The sequence below is a fragment of the Morone saxatilis genome, unplaced genomic scaffold (assembly GCF_004916995.1).
Source record: "Morone saxatilis isolate NCDOM2014 unplaced genomic scaffold, NCSU_SB_2.0 Contig8, whole genome shotgun sequence".
NCBI lineage: Eukaryota > Metazoa > Chordata > Actinopteri > Moronidae > Morone > Morone saxatilis.
In genome coordinates, this window is record NW_023340257.1 from 24,254,938 (window position 1) to 24,277,242 (window position 22,305).

Genomic DNA, 22,305 nt, shown 5'->3' on the forward strand with positions numbered 1-22,305 from the left:
CTATCTATCTATCTATCTAATTTCAGTCTTTTTAATCCTAAAAAAGAATCTTAACCGATTAATGTGCGATAATCACAGTTTAGCACGTTTTCTGAATTTGAATCCATCCTGCAACCTAAAGCTTTTCCTGTTGTGTGATAGAAATGACTGTGCAGACCACAGATAAAGAAATAATCTTAAATAATGTTAAAGAATTCTTCTGTAAAAACATTCTCACAGCACTAGATCATTCAAAGACACATCTTGTCATGTTGATTCCTGCTGAAGTCGGCTCTGAACTCCTGCACTGACTCCCATCTCAACATGTAAACCCAGTCAGAAACATCCATATTATCAAGTGCATGCGATCAAGTCAGTGTCTTCTGTAAATACCGTAACCCAACGTCCGAAGTGTCTCAAGTGTCTGTTGAAGGTGTTTCTCTGTATGTGCATGACTGTCGGTGCTCTCTGCTCACTCGGGTACAGAGGTGCAGGGAGGGGGATCAGCAGATAGAGAGGCGGCTGCTTCATCACAAACATGTCAGACGCAGGCGGTGAAGGCCCTTTCTGCTTCCTCTCAACCCTCTTGCCAAAGCCATAGAACTCCGCAGAGGTGAACCAGACAACACAATATAGACGTTTTCTCCCTGTTCCAACATGAAAACAAAAGATCAAATGGCAGAAATATGTCTATTGTATAGGATTTGGTTTGTTCTCGTTATTGTTTTTGCACTGTACCTGTCATCCATTCCAATAAAATGACAAGGAGGGCTGTAGGCATGTGCAAGAGTGCCATCTAGAGGTGAAGTAAGATCATATTGTCTATGCTGTTCTCCCATCACAGTATTTGTGTATTTCTCTCTAAGCATTATGGGAATGTGATACCAGGCATCGTATTCACAATGACTTGTTGATCTTAAATGTTAAAATATGAGGATTTTTATGTATAATGTATAGATTGACTTTGATCTAATAACACTGCAGGTAGAGCAGCACTTGTATGTGAACACATATTTAAACAGTGTATTTATAGGAATAGATTTCTTGCCTATGGCAGAAAAAGTCCTTTTGAACGTGTAAAAGGTTTATTCGCAGATGATTTACCAATCTTACATTTTGCAGACTGAATAAAGAGTACTTTGTGCAAAAACAGTCTACAAACCTTTTAAATCACACTGGTTTTCTTTTTTTTAATCTGAAAATGTCACACTGATTACATTTTTTGTTCTTTTTGTTTTTTATCTGTCAATCTTGCAGTATTGGTGGAAATTTCCCACCAAATTCACAGCTAGACACTGCTGCCATGTAGTGGTTAACTGGAAAAGTGTTTAACATTTATTTGTTCTTTGAGAAGAACTTTTTCTTTTAAATTTTATTTTAATTTGGTTTATGTTTTTTTGGGGAATGTGAGTTACAGTTACTATGGTTACAGTTTTGCTGTAATCAAACTGCCCCTGCAGAATGGTTGCATGTGTCAATCGTTGAAGTAGAGTTTTATTTCGGAGGGAAACCGCACAGTGTCTCTACAGTAGCATGGTGGTTGGATCCCACATGTTTTTGTTATGTAACTTTGTACATAGCTAATAAGGAAGCATATCTATTAGACAAGCACACACTATACATACTTTGCATGTGCAATATTTAAACATGTAGACTAGAGGAAGACTTTCAGTTGTACTATTTATTAGAGGCATAATAATTATGTAATTGTAAATACAGAAATCTGTACAAAAGTCAAAGGATTAAGCACTGAGGCAATAAAACTGTGTTTTTTAAATGGTGCTTTATGTTTTATTTTACACTGGACTTCATCAAGGTAGTTATCAGTTAGCGACAGGGATCAAACATATTGTTTGCAGGACAGTCTCTAACTAACATAAAATAACTGACCCTTAAACTGCTCAGCTATCTGCTCATTGTTGTCTTACATTGTGACCTTCAAGAACGCACTCCTTAAATATACTTTAAATCAACCTATTTGTCATAAATGCAAGTGACTGACATGCAAAGTTACTTATTCCAAGTAAATGTCAACTTTTATAAGAGCTTTCATGGTTTAAAAGTACAGGAGTTCTCCCTTAGTGTTTTCCTGTATTGTTTTACACCCCAATGCAGTAAATGGAACAAATAGAAACCTAAACAATTTAATGGGATCAAGGGATGATGGGACAAGGCAAACAAAACTAACAGAGTCAGTTTTTGGTGACATAGTCAGGTCAGAAATGTGTATATACTGTATGTTTATAATTGAGGTCATAGTAAAAGACTACATTACATTGAGATATTTCTAAGATGGTGTCCTTTCCATTAACATGCATGAGGGGGAGCAGACTATTAGACACACATCTCAGAGTAACATAGTCCAGTACCTCAAAATAATATTAACTCAGTAATAAACATATAATATTTAACAAATTTCTGACAATGTCACCAAACACTGAAACATTATCAGCTGCGTACATGTAGATTTTAAGGTAAGGCTGTTGTATTGGATTGTATAAGATTAGCCATAAAGTGGCCACTGGGTGTATTATCTATTTGTTCTATTTGTGACCACACTAAGACCACAAGAGGGTAGCATTAGACACTGACATGGTGAAGCTGAGGGCTGTAAAATACACTGATACAATATACTTCTAAAGCTGCCATATGTTATCAACAAACCATAACCACCACATACAGAAGAGTAGATACAATTATTCTCATTTTGTAACCCAATTTTATGTTTGAGTTTGTCCCTGTTCACTCGTTCATCTTTTTCAAAAGGTAGACATCTCATTTTGAAACCAAATTGGGTATTACATTTATTTTATAATCTTATATCTGGTCCTGGCAGTCCAAAACTTCACATTTATTTTGTTTGTATTACAGCATAAGTGGTGCTGTAACTGTTAAGTATCCATTTCTGTCTGATAATGATGTCTGTGTTGCCATTTTACACAGATAATTGCAACTCATCATCCAGCAGAGAGCAGGCAGAAGTGACAGGTCTGCAGGGACACAGACCTGCAGTCGGGTAACTAAACACAATCTCATGTGGCACAGACTGCATGACGTGATCATTTTTGATATCACTGATTCTCTGTCCTATGATTAAACCAGCTTCTGTTACCTGCTCACAGGGAGATAATGAACACTGTGAGGACAATTGTGTCAATATGGAAACTATAACTGATTATGTTAAATGATTTCACTCACAAACAATAACACATTAATATAAACAAATTGAGATTCTGCCTCCAAAATAAGGTTAAGAAGTTATTCCAATAAATCGAATTGACTAGAATGTCATTATCTAAAATGATCCTTATTTCCAGTCTACAAAGCAATTTTCTGTCCCTCTAGCATCCATCTTATACAGTACCTGAATAACATAGCAAGAGTCTGTTAAGTTCATTTAATCAGATTTGGTGATATTTACAGTAACTGTTGACTGACATTTAATAGGATTTTAACCAGCATATATTTATCCTATTTAATACCAGGAGGAGATGCCTGTCGTTAAAGAGTCTGATCAGCATTCAGTGTTGTGTTAGCATGCAGGCTCTGTCCTCCAGAGCCACACCACCCTCTCCAGCTCTCTCCTAGAAAAAGGCCCTTGTGCTCCCAGCAGGCTCCTCCTGTTTCATTTACATCTTAAGCATTTAGCTGATGCTTCATCCAGAGCAGCTTAGTGAGAGTAAGCAGTAGGTGTTCAGCGTCTGGTTCAAGGACACTTTTCACAGGACACACAGTAGCTACAGGATTGAACCCATAAGTTCCCATTTATAGGACAGTCCCTGTCAGGCCATCTGGCTGCCTCAGACGATGTCGTGTAATATTTTGGTGGAGCACTTTTATAAAGGATATGTGATTAAACTATTCATAAGCCAAGTTGGCGTTCACAGTTGCACCAGATGCCATGCAGCTGGGAGCTGAGGGTGAAATCTTGTTTGACGTAGTCTATTTTTGGAGATTATTTAAAAGGAAAATCTTACAGTATGAGAAAACATTTTGACCAAAACCATGCAAATGGATGGAGCAGTTAAATAGAAAGTGGCACAGCATGGTGGCTCTTACTGTGCAGAGTCTCAAGCTTATTTGAAGTCCAGAGAGGCAGAAATGAAATACTTTATCAACTGAAAATATTAATGTTGGTATAGGAAGTTAATAACATAGGGATATGTTTGTTTCTATTAAAAAGAAGAAAATTTGATCTGATTGAGTGCAACTAATAAATAAAGCTCATAAAGCTCAAAATACAAATTACATAAAACAACAAAATCAATACTGTACACAGTTCATAAGAATTCATAAACCGTAACTCTTCCCTCAGAAACAGCAACCATGCAAAAACCAGGAAACCAGTTGTTTATTGGAAGACAATCTTGGGAGCAAAAATCCAACTGATAACATTGAATTAATTGAATATATGACATCATATACATCTCAATACATGAACAATATCAGCCTTAAAGGCCTCCAGCATTTCCACAATCGATACACTTGTGCACTTTTCCATTACTGACTCACTCTTCCTCTCAGAGTCTGCAGTTCTACCTCTGTGTCCACAAAAGTGCTTTAGGCTACAGCTCGTTTTTGGCCATCCGCTGTAGTTATGGCACTCGGCAGGTAACAGAATAAATTGGCTCCGCTCAACTAAACTTTGTCCCCATGTGCATACAGTACTTACAATCATGCTACAAGATGTACTGCATTTGGTGCTACCGAATGCTTTGAGTAAAAATAAGAATAAAAAAGACAAATGCGTCCACGACATATAAAACCATGATTTAGTCCAGTAGCCCTCGACAACTTGATTTTTAAGATGATTTACAATAACTGCAAAAAAACATAGGCTCCAATACACCAAGTAATATTTATTGTTAATGCCTTGTTCTTCAAATTATAAATATTTACAGGCTTCTGTAAGAAGAAAATGAAAATCAGTTTTGGGCATTGATGTTTAATTAACTGTTAAATGTATGCCTGTCATTAAGTAGGCACTCCTTCAGGTATCTTAAGCTAAAATGTCGAAACCACGGATGAAGTCTATTACAAACTACCAGTGTATTTGGATCAGTGCATGTTACTGAAAATTTAATTCCAGGTATTTTATTCTTTTACTCATCTTAAAAGACATAACATGATACAGAATGAAAGAATGCAGAGACGTTTTGAGGATGAAGATAGAAACCTTATTTTTTCGATCATAAGACAGAACACAGTTTTGGCTAATCAAATCTCTGTTACACAGTAGAGAAGTGGCACATACAAGAATTATGGCAACGTCACATTGAAAGTGTGTCAAATTCAGATGGAGAGAGAAACAGTCCTCATGCTAAACTTGCATCATTGTAAATGTCCAGTTCATAAAAAAAACATCACCTCTGTCGCTGAGATGTTCACAGCAAACCATCTCAGTTTTTTTCTTGAGAAGACGAGGAGCCTCTGCCTCATCAGTTGTCCCTCGGCCAAGCTGAGGTCAGCTGACACCTCTTGGAAATGGCCTCTGGTGTCATTGGTCCCGATGAAATTGGCCTGCCGACTACTGCTTCATGATGTTCTTGATGGCCCACCTCTGCCCGGAGCAGGGCTGCAGGACCAGCAGGTGGCCGAAGTAAACGTTAGCCGGCACCACTTCCAGACAGCGTCCTGTGGCTCGATTTATGATCGATTCATTCTGTATAGCAAGAGGAGAAACAACGTTCTGGTTTTATCAGGATTAACAGATGGCCTGCGAACCACATGTGACTGTGACAGGATGTGACAAGAGCTGGGCCTGATATGGACAGATGTTTCTCATTTAATCTTCTCAGGTATTAATTATAGTGTTTTAATTGTGAAAATGTCCACACACAAAAAATCCCCCATTCGAGCTACATAATACTCACACCTCACAACTAATGTTTAGAACTGCCACATACTGAAGATCTTTTAAGCAGAAATAAATTAGTACATTTTGGAGGAAATCTTATAAATTGACTTGACTCACAAAGTAAAGGTTTTCAGTGAGCACCAACCAGGACTTCATAGTTGATTTCAATTTTAAAAATAGGTGATACTTGGTCTGAACAGTAAAGACTTTTTTTGCACACGTCACATTTGTTCAGTCATTTTGTTAATTTGTTCAGTTGTAGGTTGACAGGGACACGTTAATGAAGTCATTTTGTACTGGTAGGCGAAATGTGGTCCATACAAAGACGTAATTTCAGCTTCTTGGCAAAAAGGCCTTAGGATGTCAGGTAACATTGTATAAGAAGTGACAAAGTCCTTAGATTGGCAGCAAGATGTGGTGGATGAGTGCTTCGAGCCCTGTGTGAGGTGAGGTTTATATTTAAACTGGCTTTCAACTGAGAAACTTGGATGCAGTTTCAGGCTCCAAGGTGATGATAGGCTATTATTTGCACATAGTAGAGGATGAAAACTTTCATAATTGCAAATCCTGGTGAAATATGGTCTGAATGTGAGCATTCAATTGTCTTCAAATGGTCTGTGTAAAAGCTTTCACTTATGAACCAGTGCAGTATGTCTTTTCACTGGGGACCATAGACATTTTGAACAGATCTTCAACTGAAAAATGTTCACTGGGTTTAATCTTTCATCCCTCTAACATTACATTATTTATATTATTTGGCAACACAAAACAATGAAATTCTGCTTTTATAAAAAAGACGCATCAATTGTTTCATTACACAAAACAGTTTTCTTTCTACTTCTCACCTGAGAGAAATGCCATGTCTTCTGCTTCACATTGGTCACCTTGTCACAGTTCAGGAGCTGAGGAAAACTGTTGATCTGATCATCCACCACACAGCGAGTGTCCTCTCCAGTGCTGCCCAGGGGGCCCAGGAACAGCTGGCCCTCTTTGGTGTAACGTCCCAACTGAGGGAAAACATAGAAACAGCACACATACAACAATCCGAAGGGGATCACAAACATGGAACATTGTGCCTACTGTTAAGTTTCCCACCAGGTACCTGCCCAAAATAAATTTAAAGAAATATAACAAAGCTAATGTGAGTTCGTGGAAGCTTTGGTGAACTAATGTAACTAAAAATGCAGAAACTAACCTGCAGTTATGCCCTGAGCTTTGTAATAACACTGAACTTAACAACTACCTGAGTGAATTTTGTGAACTCAATATCATGTCTCCACTGGCTCAGCCCATGAAATAAAAATTATGATGTGATGATGTGCAAGTTGGAGGCAATTTGTCTTCAGAGTTCTAAAGTTTGTGAATCTGGAAGAAGCTTTCCTTCATTCTGCAGGCTGCTTTTTTGCTTGCTTTGAACATAAGGAACGTGTTGTTCCAAATAGTGCCGGGAGGCTTGATATGTCTTTGTACTTTGTACAAAGTGTTACATTGTAGCACTGTAGCTTGTTTGTAAGACTATTCTGTAAAACCGCATCCATTTTATCAGTCTAAATTTACAGTGCTGCCTCAACAATCTGCAAACCCACTTAGATCCCAAACATTAATAATCAAATTCAAAACAAAACATTGTCTGGGATGGAAACTAGTGAGAAACTTAACAGTAAGTGAAAACCCAAGAGCAACATGACAAAACCTGCTTGTAAAGAGTTAGATTCTGCACCTTGTGCTCGGTAGCCTTTGGTCCACTAACTGAGCACTGAGCGCTTTATTTCAACAAAAAATATTTTGTCAGCAGTGAACATTCAGCTCCATAGCTCACTAAGCAAATCTAATATGGTGTTTAAGGACTGATTGCATATGTGTTCTGAAATTCTAAAAACAAAGTGTGAGTTGCAGTTTCTCACATTGTAGTGCAGGACTTTACAGTAAAAAGTTACCAGCAGAAGGTGAAGTTAAATGTCAATGCTAAAACACATGCAGAGGACGTAGAACTATGTCATGTATTTGCAGTACATGAGCCAGGTGTTGTAGGTATATTTTAGGCTTAATATCCTAAAAATCCTGCGTGTGGTCCCTAGAGGTCACTGCTGCTTCTTAAGACACATTGGGCCACAGTTGCCTGCATAAAGTGCGGGTGACAAATTGCTGCACTAATAAAAATTTAAGCTTGTTTGTTTCCTCGGATGGATAACTTAAAAAAATGCAACTGAAGTGAGTTATTGATTGTGAGTAAGTTATTTTTAGCTCTGCTAGCTTTTAGCCTTTTACTACTGGAGCCATGACCTGTGTTCGCCGAAGCACCTGTTTACCACTGCGAGCTAAAAAGAGATGCCCCACGGGCTGAAGGGCTGGGGAACTGACACTGGCTGACTCAGGACTTCAACACACAAAAAAGTGCAACACAGAAACATTTTTATCCTGACAGCAGAACTCTCTCCTAAGAGGATTTCAGCTGAGTCTGAGCGAGAAACACAGCTGTAAATCACATCACTGGTGAAAGACTCTAATGATTTGTGTGTGTTTCAAAAGACAAGCAAAGATAGTGGTCAGAGATGCATTCTGTGGCAATTTTGTTCAGCGTCCAGTGTCCATGCTGTACCTGAGGACCCCATCCATGGCAGGGGTGCAGGGTGGCTGTGTGGTTCTCCTTCATACCCTGATCCATACACAGGTGGCTCACTTTAGAATTCCGAATCTGAAATCAAAAAGCACCTTCGAAAATTACACTGAAAATCACTAGGCACAATTCTTTGTACCAAGTCCTAATATCCCCAAACACTGTTTAGGTATATTAGATCCAAGTGCAGATAAAACATGATATATATATTCTCTCTGAGTGCTTTCTAGCTGTCTTTTTGTTCGGGGTTAAGATATTTTTTTATAAAGCCCTCAGGATATATTTTTCCTACCAATCTCTCACTCATCTGTTCTCAGTGCTTTCATCCATTTGTGCAAATGCACGAAACTTGATGTACAAGCTTATCTTGTCAGTCTCTTTCTCCTTAATGTCATTTTGACTGCTGACTCACCTCGCCGTAGAACAGCGTGTTGTTGTACCTCCTCATCTCTGGGTAAACGTTGTCCAGGTACCACTCAAAGCTTTTACACTGCAGACTCTTCCGCAGTGCAACCCTCTGAGAGATGTCTCCGTAATCAATACCGTGGTTCTACAAGAGCACAAGGAGTCATTATGGGAAGTCTTTGCTTTACAGAGCTTTTTCCACATGAATAGTTAAAATGGCAATCCAGAACATTTTACCATTTTACCACAAATGTCTATTGATTACTAGCACAATAATGATTCAACTGATTCCCAGTTTCTAAAAGATTGATATTTTGTTGTCAAAAACGACTGGAAAATGATCTGCCATGCAGGGAAGGGTCAGCGACAGCATCAAAAGTTCATGTGCAATAAAACAAAGTAGTCGGCATGACCAACCACCATGGTTTTGCATTGGCATAAAACATAGTGAGCATAAAAAACTTTGCTTACACAGAGTCCAAGAAGCTTACGCACCTATGATCTATAAATCTCAGTTTAACTTAAAATTGATAGCACCTGCCTTTCAATCAGATATGTTCCCTTATGTAATGCTAGCATCTTTCTAATTTGACACACTATAGAACATTGCAACCTGTTTTTATTTCCACCTTGCATCTGGCAATTCATTCCTCACTCCTTTAACTGATCATTTCTATTGCATTGTTCATTAATCTAATGCAAAGTTCACCACAGGCTTAGTGTCCCAAACTGCAATACCCCTTCATAACCAGCAGGAAAACCACTTAAGTCAAGTCTAGGGTTTGAGATAAGATCATTTTCACGTCAAAGTAAGGTTTTATAAATAAATGGAGCACACCCTGCCCTGCATCTGTATTGCTGCCTGCTGCTCTGTAAGCTATTGCTGCCTGCTGCGCTGTAAGCCCCACCACCACCCCAGCACCCACCTATAGGCTCCGGCTAGGGGTTTAAGGTATTTGCTCCTGCAAGTCATACTTAAAATTGATCGTAAGTCCATTTTATAAATAATGCCTGAGCTGCAGAAGTTGTCGCCACAGAAACAGCCCTCTCTTACCTCCACAGGGATGTTCCAGGCCAGGTAGACATTGGACTTGTACTCATCCATCCAGACCTCAGCCACGCGTAGAGCATTACGCCGTGTGTGGAAAGCTATGTTACTGTGGTAGGGTTTCTTCATCCGTGCGATGTGAGCCACCCTGGAACAAGGCAGCACCTCCATACTGCCTCCACAGAGCCACACCTGCAGGTAGATGGTGTTAAAAAACAGGGGGATTAACTTAAACAGTTATATTTCTGGTCCAGTAGAAGGCAGAAAATACCACCACAAAGCCTCCCATCTTATAAAGTTGATAATGGCTAACAGCAAACAGGGAGCAACATTAGCAGTTTAGAGTCATTTTTCACTTTAAACTCTGATTTGGGCTCCGCCAGGTCCTGTCTGGCTTTAGATGTTCCACCTCCTTCACCAGTTAGTTGCACTGGTGTATGGCAGGTAGCATACAGTGGGAGCTTTTTGCTGGAAAGAAGCCTATAGTAGTTGATCTGTGGCGAGACTGAACCACACGGTAAATGTACCATAAAAAAAAAACAATGAGCTGGGTATTCATTTTATGATTAGGGAACTACAAGCATTACACATTACTATTAGTAATTTAATTTAATTATGTTAATATCAAATAATTGATCCAATCAGGTTGAAAGTCTTACACTTGAATTTAGTCATACAAATATCGACACTGAGAGAGATTAGAGCAATATTTGATTTTCTTTCTTTTGCCTTTTAGAAAAAAAAAAATACAATGGGCATACAGAACAACAACTAACTCTCCATTCTCTCAAGATATACAGAACTCCCCAACCTTCTCGCTCTACGTGACCTATTTATCTCCATTGCCCTGCTGTGAGCTGCACACACAGGACTGGTCCTCCAGGACTCTTAATGGGGCCTCATTTATCAGTGCTGCCATGCTACGGTGGCCACTGCTCCACTTAAACCTACAGGGGTAAAGAGGGAGCAGGAACAGGAGGAAACTGGGTGACACACAAACCCTGATGCCCAGTTCGATGTTCTCCCCTCCGTAGACATCCATGCCCGAGTCGAGCAGGCCGAGTTCGCCAAAGTAGTCCCGGTTGGCCACAAAGGAGCAGCCAATCATGGCGGGAGTCCTGAGATGGGAAAGCACAACAATATGAAAAGAAGTGACACTAAGCATTTGCACCTGCACGTGGTGTGTGTGGATTTGTTAATGTAAATCAGAAACTTTGTTTGTATGCATTTATCATGAATGCAGGATGCATGTATTTTCATTTTCTATTTTAAATAACATGGTAATTTATCACTGTTTATTTAGAATTTAACATAAATATCAGGTTGAAGATCAGATTATAAAAATCCCATTTGCAGCACAAACACTCTGTACTCGTCTGGTACTTCATCAGCAGCTTATTTGTTATTTTTCCTCACTCATCCCAAGGGGGTCTCTACAAGAACTTTTGATAATGTGAGGATGTGCAAATCTTTTCAGAAAACATATTTAATATTGTTATTTTTAATGAAAATCATGAAGAAACCGATAAAGATGAGCTTGTGCGTTTGTATGTGCAAATCCAGAGCAGAATCTGCATCCTATAGCCTGTATACTGTATATGTTTGCTAAAGCAGACATATATGTAGGCTATGTCCATTGTTGCATTTTATTGTTTGGTAATGGCTCCAAAAGTGTGTGTTTAAATAGGTAAAGGGCTCTTGCCTGATGGGAGCGGATATGTCCCCCTCATCCCACCACTGTTTGGGGGGGTTGATGTACATGCACCACAGCTCCCAGTTGTAGCCATGGCCTGAGTTCTCATAGCGTTCCACCTCGAACGTGTCATGCCTGATGTTATCGATGGAGGGCAGAATAATCCTCTTGTGGTCCTCTTTTATTCTGGCTAGAACTGGCTCGGCCCTGGCAAGAGCAAAAACACATACACATGTACACACTTTACAGACGCAAAGTTCAAGACAGGCGGCACAGAGCTTCTCTTAAAATCTGCACTCGCTCACCCACTTCAGTCAGTTAAAAGTCCCTCAAGTTGTACCAACTTTATAACAAATTCCATTTGATTCAGCTCAGTGCAGCTCTGGAGGGCATGTGTCTATGTATGCTGAGTGAACTGGGTTGTGTACATACTCTAAAGTACACAGTGAGCTGGAAAACGAAGAGGAGACCTACAAAAAGGTTGCAAGCAGCCAAGTGTTTACATCTCGGCCAAATCAGTTTCATCTTTTAAATGATTCCTTGAAATGTACTTTTATGAACAGGCCTTTGAGTAATGTCTTATTTTATTGCTCGCTTTATATTTTGTTTATTTGATGAGCTATATGTCCTACAGTATCTTTTAATCCTGATTCTACAGGCTCTGCCCTTCTTCTTCTCTCCTTATCTTAAAACTTCTCAGGTGTGAAATTGCTTTTTGTGTGTTCGTTTTATGCTGCCTCTGCTATCCTTTGTCTTCTCCCTCAATGATTCTGTAAAGCACTTTGTAACTTTCTTTTAAAAGTGATACACAACTCTATTATTCTTATTGCTCTTATCAAGCTTTGTATTTCAATGGGTCTTGCACTGTTTGCTTTGGATACTCAGTTCCAATATTCACAAATGAGCCATAACGTGGCGTGCCAGAACATTTGTTTTCATTCCAGACACCTATTGACCCCTAATCCATTTGAAAGAGTAGGTGTCAATAGTTTGATCCACATGCCAGACTTACTCACCAAGATGGGGTGAACTCCACATGGGCGTCAAAAAATCCTGTCACCTCAGCGGTGGCCACCTTCCAGCCCTCGATTCTGGCTCGGATCAGTCCCTCTCTCTTCTGGTTCCTGACGATCTTCACCAGGCCAGGGTAGCGCTTGTTTACGTACTCCTCCAGCGGTCCTTTCAGCTGCTCTGCAGTTTGTAAGACGAAGATTACACACCAAACAAAGCAGGTGATGGTTAGAAAGGCGGTCCTCTTCTTAATTAATTAAAGAAGAAATGTGGCACTTTTAACCTTTTTATTAATTAATTGCAGTTAAATCCAGACTCCAATGGTTTAGTAAATATGTGAAATCAAGCAAAGAATCCAGTGAAAACCTTAATCTCCTATTTAGAAAAACAGACTTTGCACACATATCATCATTGCTACACAGTAAACAACTGCATCAAATGAGCTAGCAGAGACCAGATGTTTCCATACAGGTACAAATAGGGATAGTTCATAGAATCGTAATGCACAGCTTTAAAATATTAAAGCTATTAAGCTGGCCTGCCCTTGATCACCGACCTGTACACGCTGAGGTAGACAGGCACAAACATCAAATAGCTTCACATCAATTATTTCTCCCATTTATTAGGATAACCATCACATTATCTCCTGTCTGACTGCCAAAGAACACTGCTGTGATGTACGCCGACTATTTTGATTAAACTGCCACATCACACAGGCCCGACACAGGCATAAACAACCAAACAAAAAACAACCAAACCACAATGATCATTTTTTATAAAAAAAAAAAAAGACACACAAATGACACTCACACAGAAACAGAGAGATGGTAAATCTGTTCTCTCGGTTCCCTGCAGTGCTGTTTTGAGCTCCGACAGACTCCACACAACACCAAACAGAGTCTGCGGCTTCCTGAGTGCCAGTCGACTGCTCCACCTTGATCTCTCAATCAACTTATCAGCCTTTTCCCCCCGGACCCAAACACTCACAGTACTTCTTCCTCTGCATCACAAACACACGTATACTTAAAAATTCCCCTTACACAAAAACACATTTCTCATGCTCTATGTGTTTTCTTTCTCTCTGCCTCTTTTTATTTATTTCTTCCTCACAACCGCTCGTTATCACAAACTCTTTTCCCATGATGTGTGTAAGAGCCGCAATGAGACAATATAAGCAAATTTAAATAACGTGCAAAATTCATAGTTCATCATTTCTAGTCAGTGCATAAACACATAATGTATACATGTACAAAACCAAATGTATACTGAATATTGAAGCCCCCCTTAATATAGTGAGTGACGTTATGTGCAGTAGTCGGGCAGAGAGTTGTTCCAGGCACAGGAGCACATCGTTTCTCTACCGGGGGACACAATGTTTTAAACTTTTTTCAGTAAATGTTTTTAAACTTGATTGCATCTCCTGTCATTCGCGTCAGACTGAAGTTACTGTGCCTCCAGCTCGTTTGTGGCTTATTTTGACATCCAGACGGAGTGCCTCTACACTGTGTCTTCTCTCTCTCCCCCTCACACACACACACACACACACACACACACTACATCTTTCATACACACTCGGGTGTGTACACTCCGAGGCCAGGGAGCCGGGTGACTCGTGCAGGCATTGAGAATGGTGAGTGTTATTTGTTTGCATGCCTCGTCCTCTGCGCCGCTGCAATCTCTTCCCCCTTTGTGATGGATAGCTGGCTCTCAGCCAACCAGCAGTTTCCAGTGAGGGAGGAGTGGAGGGGGGGTGCAGGGTAGAACTGTCTCTATTTCCTTTTTCCCTTTCTCCATCAAGCTCCTCAAACACTTTTTTGGAGAATAAAAGTGGCGATATGACAAGATGACAATAAATGAATCCTACAACAAGTAACTATTTACTTATGAGCCATGAGCCATGAGCCAGAGACCTCCATTGTTCTCCAAAACCATTCCTTTGGTGGAAAGGTGGCACTGTATCTTATTTTAAGTCAATGGCTCATCCTGCTGCCAAAAATACTCACAAGACCACCAAATGTGTATAAAAGGAAAATTGTGGTTTATTACAACTTACAATGGTCTTGTTTCCATAGGTTTTAATAGAGTCCGTAAGGGGAAAACAACACAAGCTATAAAGACTAGATTGGTTGAATTACTTAATTTAAAAGGTAAAACTTATAGTGAGTGCACCTGTAATGTTGTTATTAATCGCTCATTGTACAGGAAAGGTGCGTGCACACAATTACAGCAAGGAAGGAAGGTCAAAGCTGAACCAGAAAGTCAGTGTCTAAACTGTGATGGATGTTTACAACCGACAGTTGCATAAGTTTACAGTTTATCTTTGTTTTCTCTTTCTCACTTGTTTCCAACCTGTCTAGGTGTTCCTGTTTCTTGTCCCATTAGACATCTTATTAGTGAGGTTGCAAAATCTCAGTAATTAACTTGGTGGGTACAATGTCATTTTTATCAGTAGGAATAATACCAAAAACAACAAAAGCAAGACCCAAACCGTAATAACTGGTCCAAAACAAATGCACTACTTCCTATTCACTATTTCCTGCTTGAGTGATATGAGCTGCAGTGCCAACTCTTTAGAAAATGATTTACCCTTTTTTAATGAAACCATATATTTGTGACACTTAAAGATTTATGTAGGGAAGTCAGAATGTGTTGAGACGACGGCTTTGTTTTGGTCTTTCCATGAGATTTGTTGAATTGAAGAGAAATAGAAAAATGCCAGCCTTATCCTTCAAAGCCTCGACTATCTCATCTCTTTCTTCCTGTTTCCTCGTTATTTGTCTTTGCTTTCCATTCTGTCTGATTGCTTCCTCTTCCTCTCTTCCGGATTTCCATTGCCTTTCTCCTCTCTGTCCGATCTCATTTATCTTACAGCCTCTCTGTCTCTCATCCCTTCTCTGTCCCTCTTTCTGCCACTTTCTCTAATAGCCTGGTTGCTCTTTCAGCCTCTCCTTTCATTCTCTGATGCCTCTTCATCGCCGTTCCTCTCTTCTTCATTCTCCCTCCTTTTCAGTTATACCTATTTTCAAATCCTTCAGCCCTCTTCACTCCTCAACGTTTTTGTTTCTTTTAGATTCATCCTTTTTTCCCTAATTTCTCTCCAACACTAACACCCCTTACTCTTTATTTTTCCCAAACCTCCTTTCTCCTTTTTGCTCTGCCTGGTTTCATCTCCTTCCCCTCCCCTCGTCTCTCTCTCCTTCCGTTCATCTCACAAAGCCCAGCTTGGCAGCCCTGCCCAATAAATAAGACAGGGACATCTCTCCCGTGACATCCAATTGTGGCGCTCCGCCTCTATCTGCCTGTCTGCCCTGGGAAAACTCGACACCATCGGTCACCTCCGCAAATGCTGCTCCTCAAAAGCAAGGACCACAGCTTTTGTCAAGGAGATGCTCATCTCCTTGACACGCCAACAAAGCCACATTAGGAGTTTAAGCCTTTGTCTCATAACAACACGTCAGAGAGCAGCGTGTCAGCATGTTCAAGAGTAACATGCATGCACAAGTATGAACACAGGCTTTCTGTTATGTTTGGAGTGTGTAATGTGTTTATATTCCTACTCGTTGCATGCAACTGATGAGATTAAGCAAATTATACAAATATTCCTTTAAAAGTGAATAGAGTTTATGTTACATGTGGTAATGATAGCGTAAATATAGGAGCCCATATGTGTAGATCCTTTCCTACAGTACAAATGGTAACCATAGTTTGTTCTTCATATGCAAAAACTTTGTGTCATTGTGAAGAGGCCTTAAAGGTATAGTTTGCCATGTTGGGAAATATTTGCTGTCTGGCAGAGAGTGAGATGACTAGATTAATGCCACACTCATATCTGTCTGTTAAATACTGCCTGGGACCAATAACTTCTTGGAGTCTCTGCGAGTTGCCTGGCAACTGCTCAGAGCCAAGAAATTGTCCGGCACAGGACCCCCTGTAGAATAGCAAATTGTTGCTTTACACTTTTTGTAGGCACTAAATATATATGCTGCCATATCATTTAATTTCCATGTCTAGGCTAAAATACTGGCAGTAATGAAAGTAAAAAGTAATGAAATCTTCATTTTCTGACATTCCAGGAAAAAGCCTAATTTTTAGTATCTGATGGCACAAAATTAAAACAAATTCTTACAAGAATACTGAATGAATACTAGACTTTTGATGTATTGCTTTCCACATTATTGTCAGGAGAGTACAGGCCATGTATCAAACCAAGTGTCCTGCTGGGAGCCTCCTTTCATCCTCCTGTTGTTCTGTACTCTCTTCATTGTCCTCTACAGGCAAATATTGTATTTCACTTAAAATACAAGAGATTCAAATCAGAAGGGGTAAAAGACGTTGCTGCCATTTGTACTAACCATCATCGCTGTTGTCGTCCACCAGGATGATTTCTTTAAGCAAGTGAGCCGGAGTGTGATTGACAGCTGAGTGGACTGAGCGCAGGATCACCGACAGAGCCTCGTTGACAAAGATGAAGATGAGGGAGATCTGGGGGAGGTCTCTTGGGTAGCTGACCTTTCTGCATCTGCAAAGAGACACGCAAACACATCACACCATCTGTAAAATAAAACCTTTCCACGCCTTCCTGTGAAGCCTACATTCCGGGGGGGCTTTGCACGCTCCACTCATCCTCCATCATTGCTGTAAAAGACCAAGCTCCTCGGTGGAGCTGCTGACATCTTGTTCGATGAGGCTGAAAGGCAAATCACGTGCCACTTCCTGTTTAACCAACCAAATTGGCCTATTCACAGTGTGTCTGCAGCAGACAGGAGGCCTATTTTTACTGCTGTTTTGTTCAAAGAGCTCTAATGAAGAGGAAAGAGGCAGGGTGAGGCTTTGGCTTTGTAAGAGTGGGAGAGGAAACGCCTTCCTTTACTTGTCTCCTTTTTCTTGTCTTATTTTCTTTTATCAATAATCTTATTTCCCATGTGAAATGAAATGTTAATTACAAACAATTCTATAATAAACCCAGCCTAAAATAAAAATGCATGAGGTAGATGCCACTTTGTTTAGGTTATTTGGCAGGAAACCCTTGAAAACAGATGCCAACAAGGTTGTTAGCGGTTGAGTGTTTTTTGTTTTTCCCTTTTAAGATATTTGACAGGAAGCCATGATGTTTTGGATACCTAACTTTTCACAAGAGAAAATCTTTAATTATAAATATTACAAACATGATGTGTGTTAGAAATTTAATTCAGACACACTACAGAAGAGGCACTGTGTTTGAAGAAGTTCCCCAAATGAAACAATGGACAGTCTGTGGGGAGAGTATTAACACTCCCCCACCGCCAAGGGCTCTGCAGAGAAAAACCCAGCAGATACATATCACACGGATATAGAGAATATATGTACATAATGTACAAGGCAAGAGATGCCACAGCAATTATGGTAAAAGGAGGTAGGAACAGGAGGAGGCAGGGATGGTGCAAATCAGCGTAACCACTAACAGCAGTGTAGCAGATAGAAGACAGCAGCATGAATGATTACAAGTGTGAAGTTGTCACATTACAAGTACAGCTTCATTGACTATTCTGAATGTGACTGTGATTGTGACTGTTAAGACTGAGCTCATCAGCTGATGACTCTTCTTTTGGCATTTATGCACTGCACTTACTTATCAGCCGATATATATACTTATACCAACATATCTGTGAAAAACGTTTATGCCTATGTATCAGTCAACTCTTACTACTATATACTCACTATAAACATGTTGGGGAAAGCAGGCTTGGGCAAATAAATGTAACATTCCTGATAAGATAGTGAGCAGATTTACAATAAATCCCCCAAAAAACTTTTTTCTTTTATACTACACGTGACTTTTTTTCCATCTTTCTCTCGTTTCAACACCACCTCCGGCTCTGCAGTGTAAAGGGACCTTCAGCCAAACATAGCAGACTCCTCCGACTTCAGCTTACATGCTGCTGCTAAGCCTGGAGATATCACACCCCAACATGCTTCACACGCCACTTTGATCCTGGCAACATAAAAGACCCCCCGAGTGACAAATGAGAGCGCTGGATTCTGATGCCTCCACTCCAACACCCCAACTTGTGCGCAGCTGGTGGCAGCGATGGGCCGAGGGCTTTCTCATCATTACTGACACTCAAATAGAAGGGCTGTTACTCAATTAACCAGCAAAGTGGGCCAGAGACAGACCCTTTAAAGGGGAATATATGGAGAAAAACCTGCACCATGCATGCAGATATACAAAATACTGCACAGAGCTATCTGGAAGAGCACCAGTTAATGCACACGACAGGAATCTGTGCAATTATTGATGATACACGCACACAATTCGAAGTGTACCTTTCATACCTGCTAATCCCAGGTGTGTCTGTCTGTGTGTGCGCTGTTGGACCTGTGTGCCCATGCATGCATGCCTGGTGGTCGATAGCCAGCCTGATAGTGCAGCTTCATCAAATATGAGAGTATGAGGCAGAGAGGGAGAGATTCAAAGGGACCGGTGAAACGCCCCACAAACAAACACTACATGTGTGCCGCAAAAAGTGACTGATGCCATGAAAAAGGTACCAATATTTTCATTTATGCAAATTAGACTGCTAGTTTTGAACTTTTATACATGGTGCATGCTAAAATCATCAACAAAATGGTTAATGGCAGAAGGGCAAATCTAGGGGTAGTTTGGGGTGGTGGAAGGAGCTGCCATGAGCGTACCAGCAGCATAATAGTGAGAATTGTCAGGCTGGCTGCGTTGTAAACATGCATGAATATGATTGGACATGACTAGCCCACTGATTGTCTCATAGTGAACGATCCAGTTATTGTGAAGCATGAATGAAACAGCTGATGCCAATCAGCTAATGCAAGTGGGACTTGAGTGCTCTGCCTGAACTATGGTTATGCTCCATTTAAATAATTCATCAGAAACATGTCTTTCCAGAAACAGTATCCCAGTTTGTCTGGATAACAAACAGATAATCACTGAGAACAGTTTTCATTGGAACTACTTTTTCGGTAGAAGAAGTTAGTTTCAATGGTAATATTAGCAACAGAATTAATCTCCATTGTACTGGGTGAAGGCAGACATCTCAGAGACAGGTTAGACACAACTATGGGTCCATGAGCAATGACTTTTTGTAACTGTTGGGAGCTGACTTTGAAAGAGAAATTATAAGTTTATCCACTTGGCGTGTACTCACTTGCCGGGCCGGTGGTCTGGTATGGTCCGATCCAGAGAGATTCTGTCACTGAGGTAGGCGTTGTAGCCGTACTTCTCCCTCAGGTATTTAGCGTCACTCTCCTCGGCTGGCGACAGTGTAGCAGGGAGGCCACCTTTACCCCGACCCCCGAAGCCCTCAATCAGACCCAGAGATTTGGACAGACCTGGGTGAGGCAAACAAGATGACAAGATTACATGTCAGGATCCTTTAGTCTGGCAGAGTCACTCTCCTCTCAGTAATGCACTCTGTGGCTTACTGTTGATAGCCTGCCTCCCCATCACACCTCCAACCTCGCATGAGCACATAGTATGCATTCTGAACTGGACATTATGACAAGTGCTGGGAAAGATTCTCACAGAATACCTTTAATAGGGATACGTTTTAAAAACAGGGATGTGTAAAATAGGCCTATTCCAAGGTTTCATACTCTCACTGAGGTCAGTAGTCCCAGTAATACACTACATGAAACTCTTTAACGATAAACGTCCAAAACATTTCCAATTCTAGACTGCAAGCTGCTAATGAAGCTTATAGGCTTTCAAATTAGGGATGCAATACGACTCCTCATAGTGTGACTGGGTGTATTTGTGGGTGGCAGAGTGATTAAAGTGACTATCCCTCAACGTGATGTTCAAGCCGCTGTGCTGGCAAATATCCTGCTGAAGTGTTCGTTTTCCTATAAAATGATTAAAACTTAAGTACTTTTTTTGCAATTTATACCTAATTTTTGTGCAGTAGCAAAATGTATTATTGTTTAGCTTATACCAGAGGTTGATTATTAAATATATGTGATAGTTGGTGGCATTTTCTGCACAGGTCAGTGAAGTGGATTTAGATGTTCAGCAGGCAATGAAACATGCTTGTAAATGACTGAAACAATGTGATAATGTCAAATGAGCTCTATGGTTAATAGGCTGTAAGAGGTTTTATGTCAGGGCCCCAAGAGAAAGTCTGGGGAAAGTCAGACAGCAGTTTCTTTCTTTTCCAGATTCCTTATGGGAAATCAGGTTTATATGTTAAACTGCCCTTTACCGTTTAACTGCCTGTACACCACGTCCTCCAGCGAGCTGAGCCTCTTCAGCAGCACCTCATGGCTGATGCTGGGCCCCTGCGCCGTCCCGTTGCCCCGGGGCCTCTTCCCGTCAGCCGGAGCCTCCGGACCGGCGGCTTGGACGCTGCGTGTGTTGCACTTGGCCCAGAAAGTCATGAACCCAGCAACAGCAAGCACATTCAGCACCAGTAAGACCCTCCATCTTCTGAACACAAAAGCCATTAAAAAGTCGCCGGCGTCCGGGCTCCGAATGGTGCTGGGGGGGACAGGAGGGGGAGAGTCTCCGGAGATGCCGTATAGGTGTCACAGATTCAGGGCTCCCTCGGCTTGCGGTGTGCGGAAAGCTGCAGGAATAATTCAGCAACCGGGTTAAAATCGGCAAACCTTACAGAGAAACAGCAAAGACCGACAGAAAGGTTACTGCAATTGTTAGCCATTGCACTGATTCCTGGTCATAAATCTGCTCTCTTACCATTTGGCACCGGGGTTATTTTAGGTTGCATCCCCCTTCTGAGGAAATTTGGGGCGCCTGGCCATCGGCATTCATCCGTGCCACCGCCACTTCAAGTGTTGTAAGATCATGCACGGAAGATGTTAGACAAAGACACCAGCATATGTTGGTCTTGAGGAACAGATACTCCTAAATAATTTAACAGTGAGGGGATAGCAAGACTGTCCTTTTTTCTTTTTTTCTCCTCCTGTGCGTCTAATAGAAGTCGGCAGTGATGGAGACAGCGCGCAGAAAAATCCTTTGCAGATACTCAACCTTTCTGCTCCCCTAAAGCCTCTTCGCACATCGCCCTCCACCCCGTCACACGCTGTAATATTCACAGTGAGATGCAACTGGGCAGACTGCACGGATTGTGAGCAGATAGCGGCGGTTCCAGAGATGCAGCATCCTCCGGTGAAGGTACAGATGATCCGTGAACGCAGCAGCAGTAGTAAAGAAGTGCGTCCTGATTTCTCGCTTTTCGTCACATTTTCCCTCATTCAGTCAGCACATACCAACGTTTTCCTGTTATTCTGCACGCCCTTCTTGTTTGTTGTGGCTTGTTATTTCCTCTAATTCTCCTTATAACCCACACAGCGCTTAATAAAGGCGCAGGGAAAAACGTGGAGTGGATCTGGCGACTTCACAGCAGGTCAAGGGGTGGTGGGTGGGGTGTCTGTTCACTGCCACCCAATTATCTGCGATTAGGAGAATATTCAAATATTTCACTGTGGTTCCCGCAGTGGGGCTCTGGGGTCCACTAGGATGTGCCTAAGAGACTAAAATGTGTTTTATAGTTAATTTCAGTGTTATTTGACTCAGCATGGGAAAGTACAGTTTAATCATGTAGACTGCTCTGTACAGAAATGTCATTACCTTCACAAAGCTAAGACAGACACTAACCTAATTGTGCAGTATATAAGATTGTCTCAGGTTGTGTTCCTCCTCATAGGGAGAAATCTTATCAGATTAAGGC

At 40.9% G+C, this 22,305-nt stretch overlaps 1 protein-coding gene across 1 annotated transcript; it reads right to left on the reverse strand.

Moving 5' to 3' along the window:
• Nucleotides 1-4,355: 4,355 nt before the first annotated feature.
• galnt17 (polypeptide N-acetylgalactosaminyltransferase 17) lies at nucleotides 4,356-21,160 on the reverse strand. The gene is made up of 11 exons (XM_035680159.1): nucleotides 20,821-21,160; nucleotides 19,768-19,951; nucleotides 16,963-17,129; nucleotides 12,616-12,790; nucleotides 11,609-11,806; nucleotides 10,907-11,024; nucleotides 9,913-10,098; nucleotides 8,866-9,003; nucleotides 8,436-8,531; nucleotides 6,682-6,843; nucleotides 4,356-5,641 (listed from the first exon to the last, which is right to left on the reverse strand). Exons 1-11 carry the CDS (start codon nucleotides 21,059-21,061, stop codon nucleotides 5,507-5,509), a joined length of 1,800 nt encoding a protein of 599 aa, XP_035536052.1. The 5' UTR covers nucleotides 21,062-21,160; the 3' UTR covers nucleotides 4,356-5,506.
• Nucleotides 21,161-22,305: the final 1,145 nt, after the last annotated feature.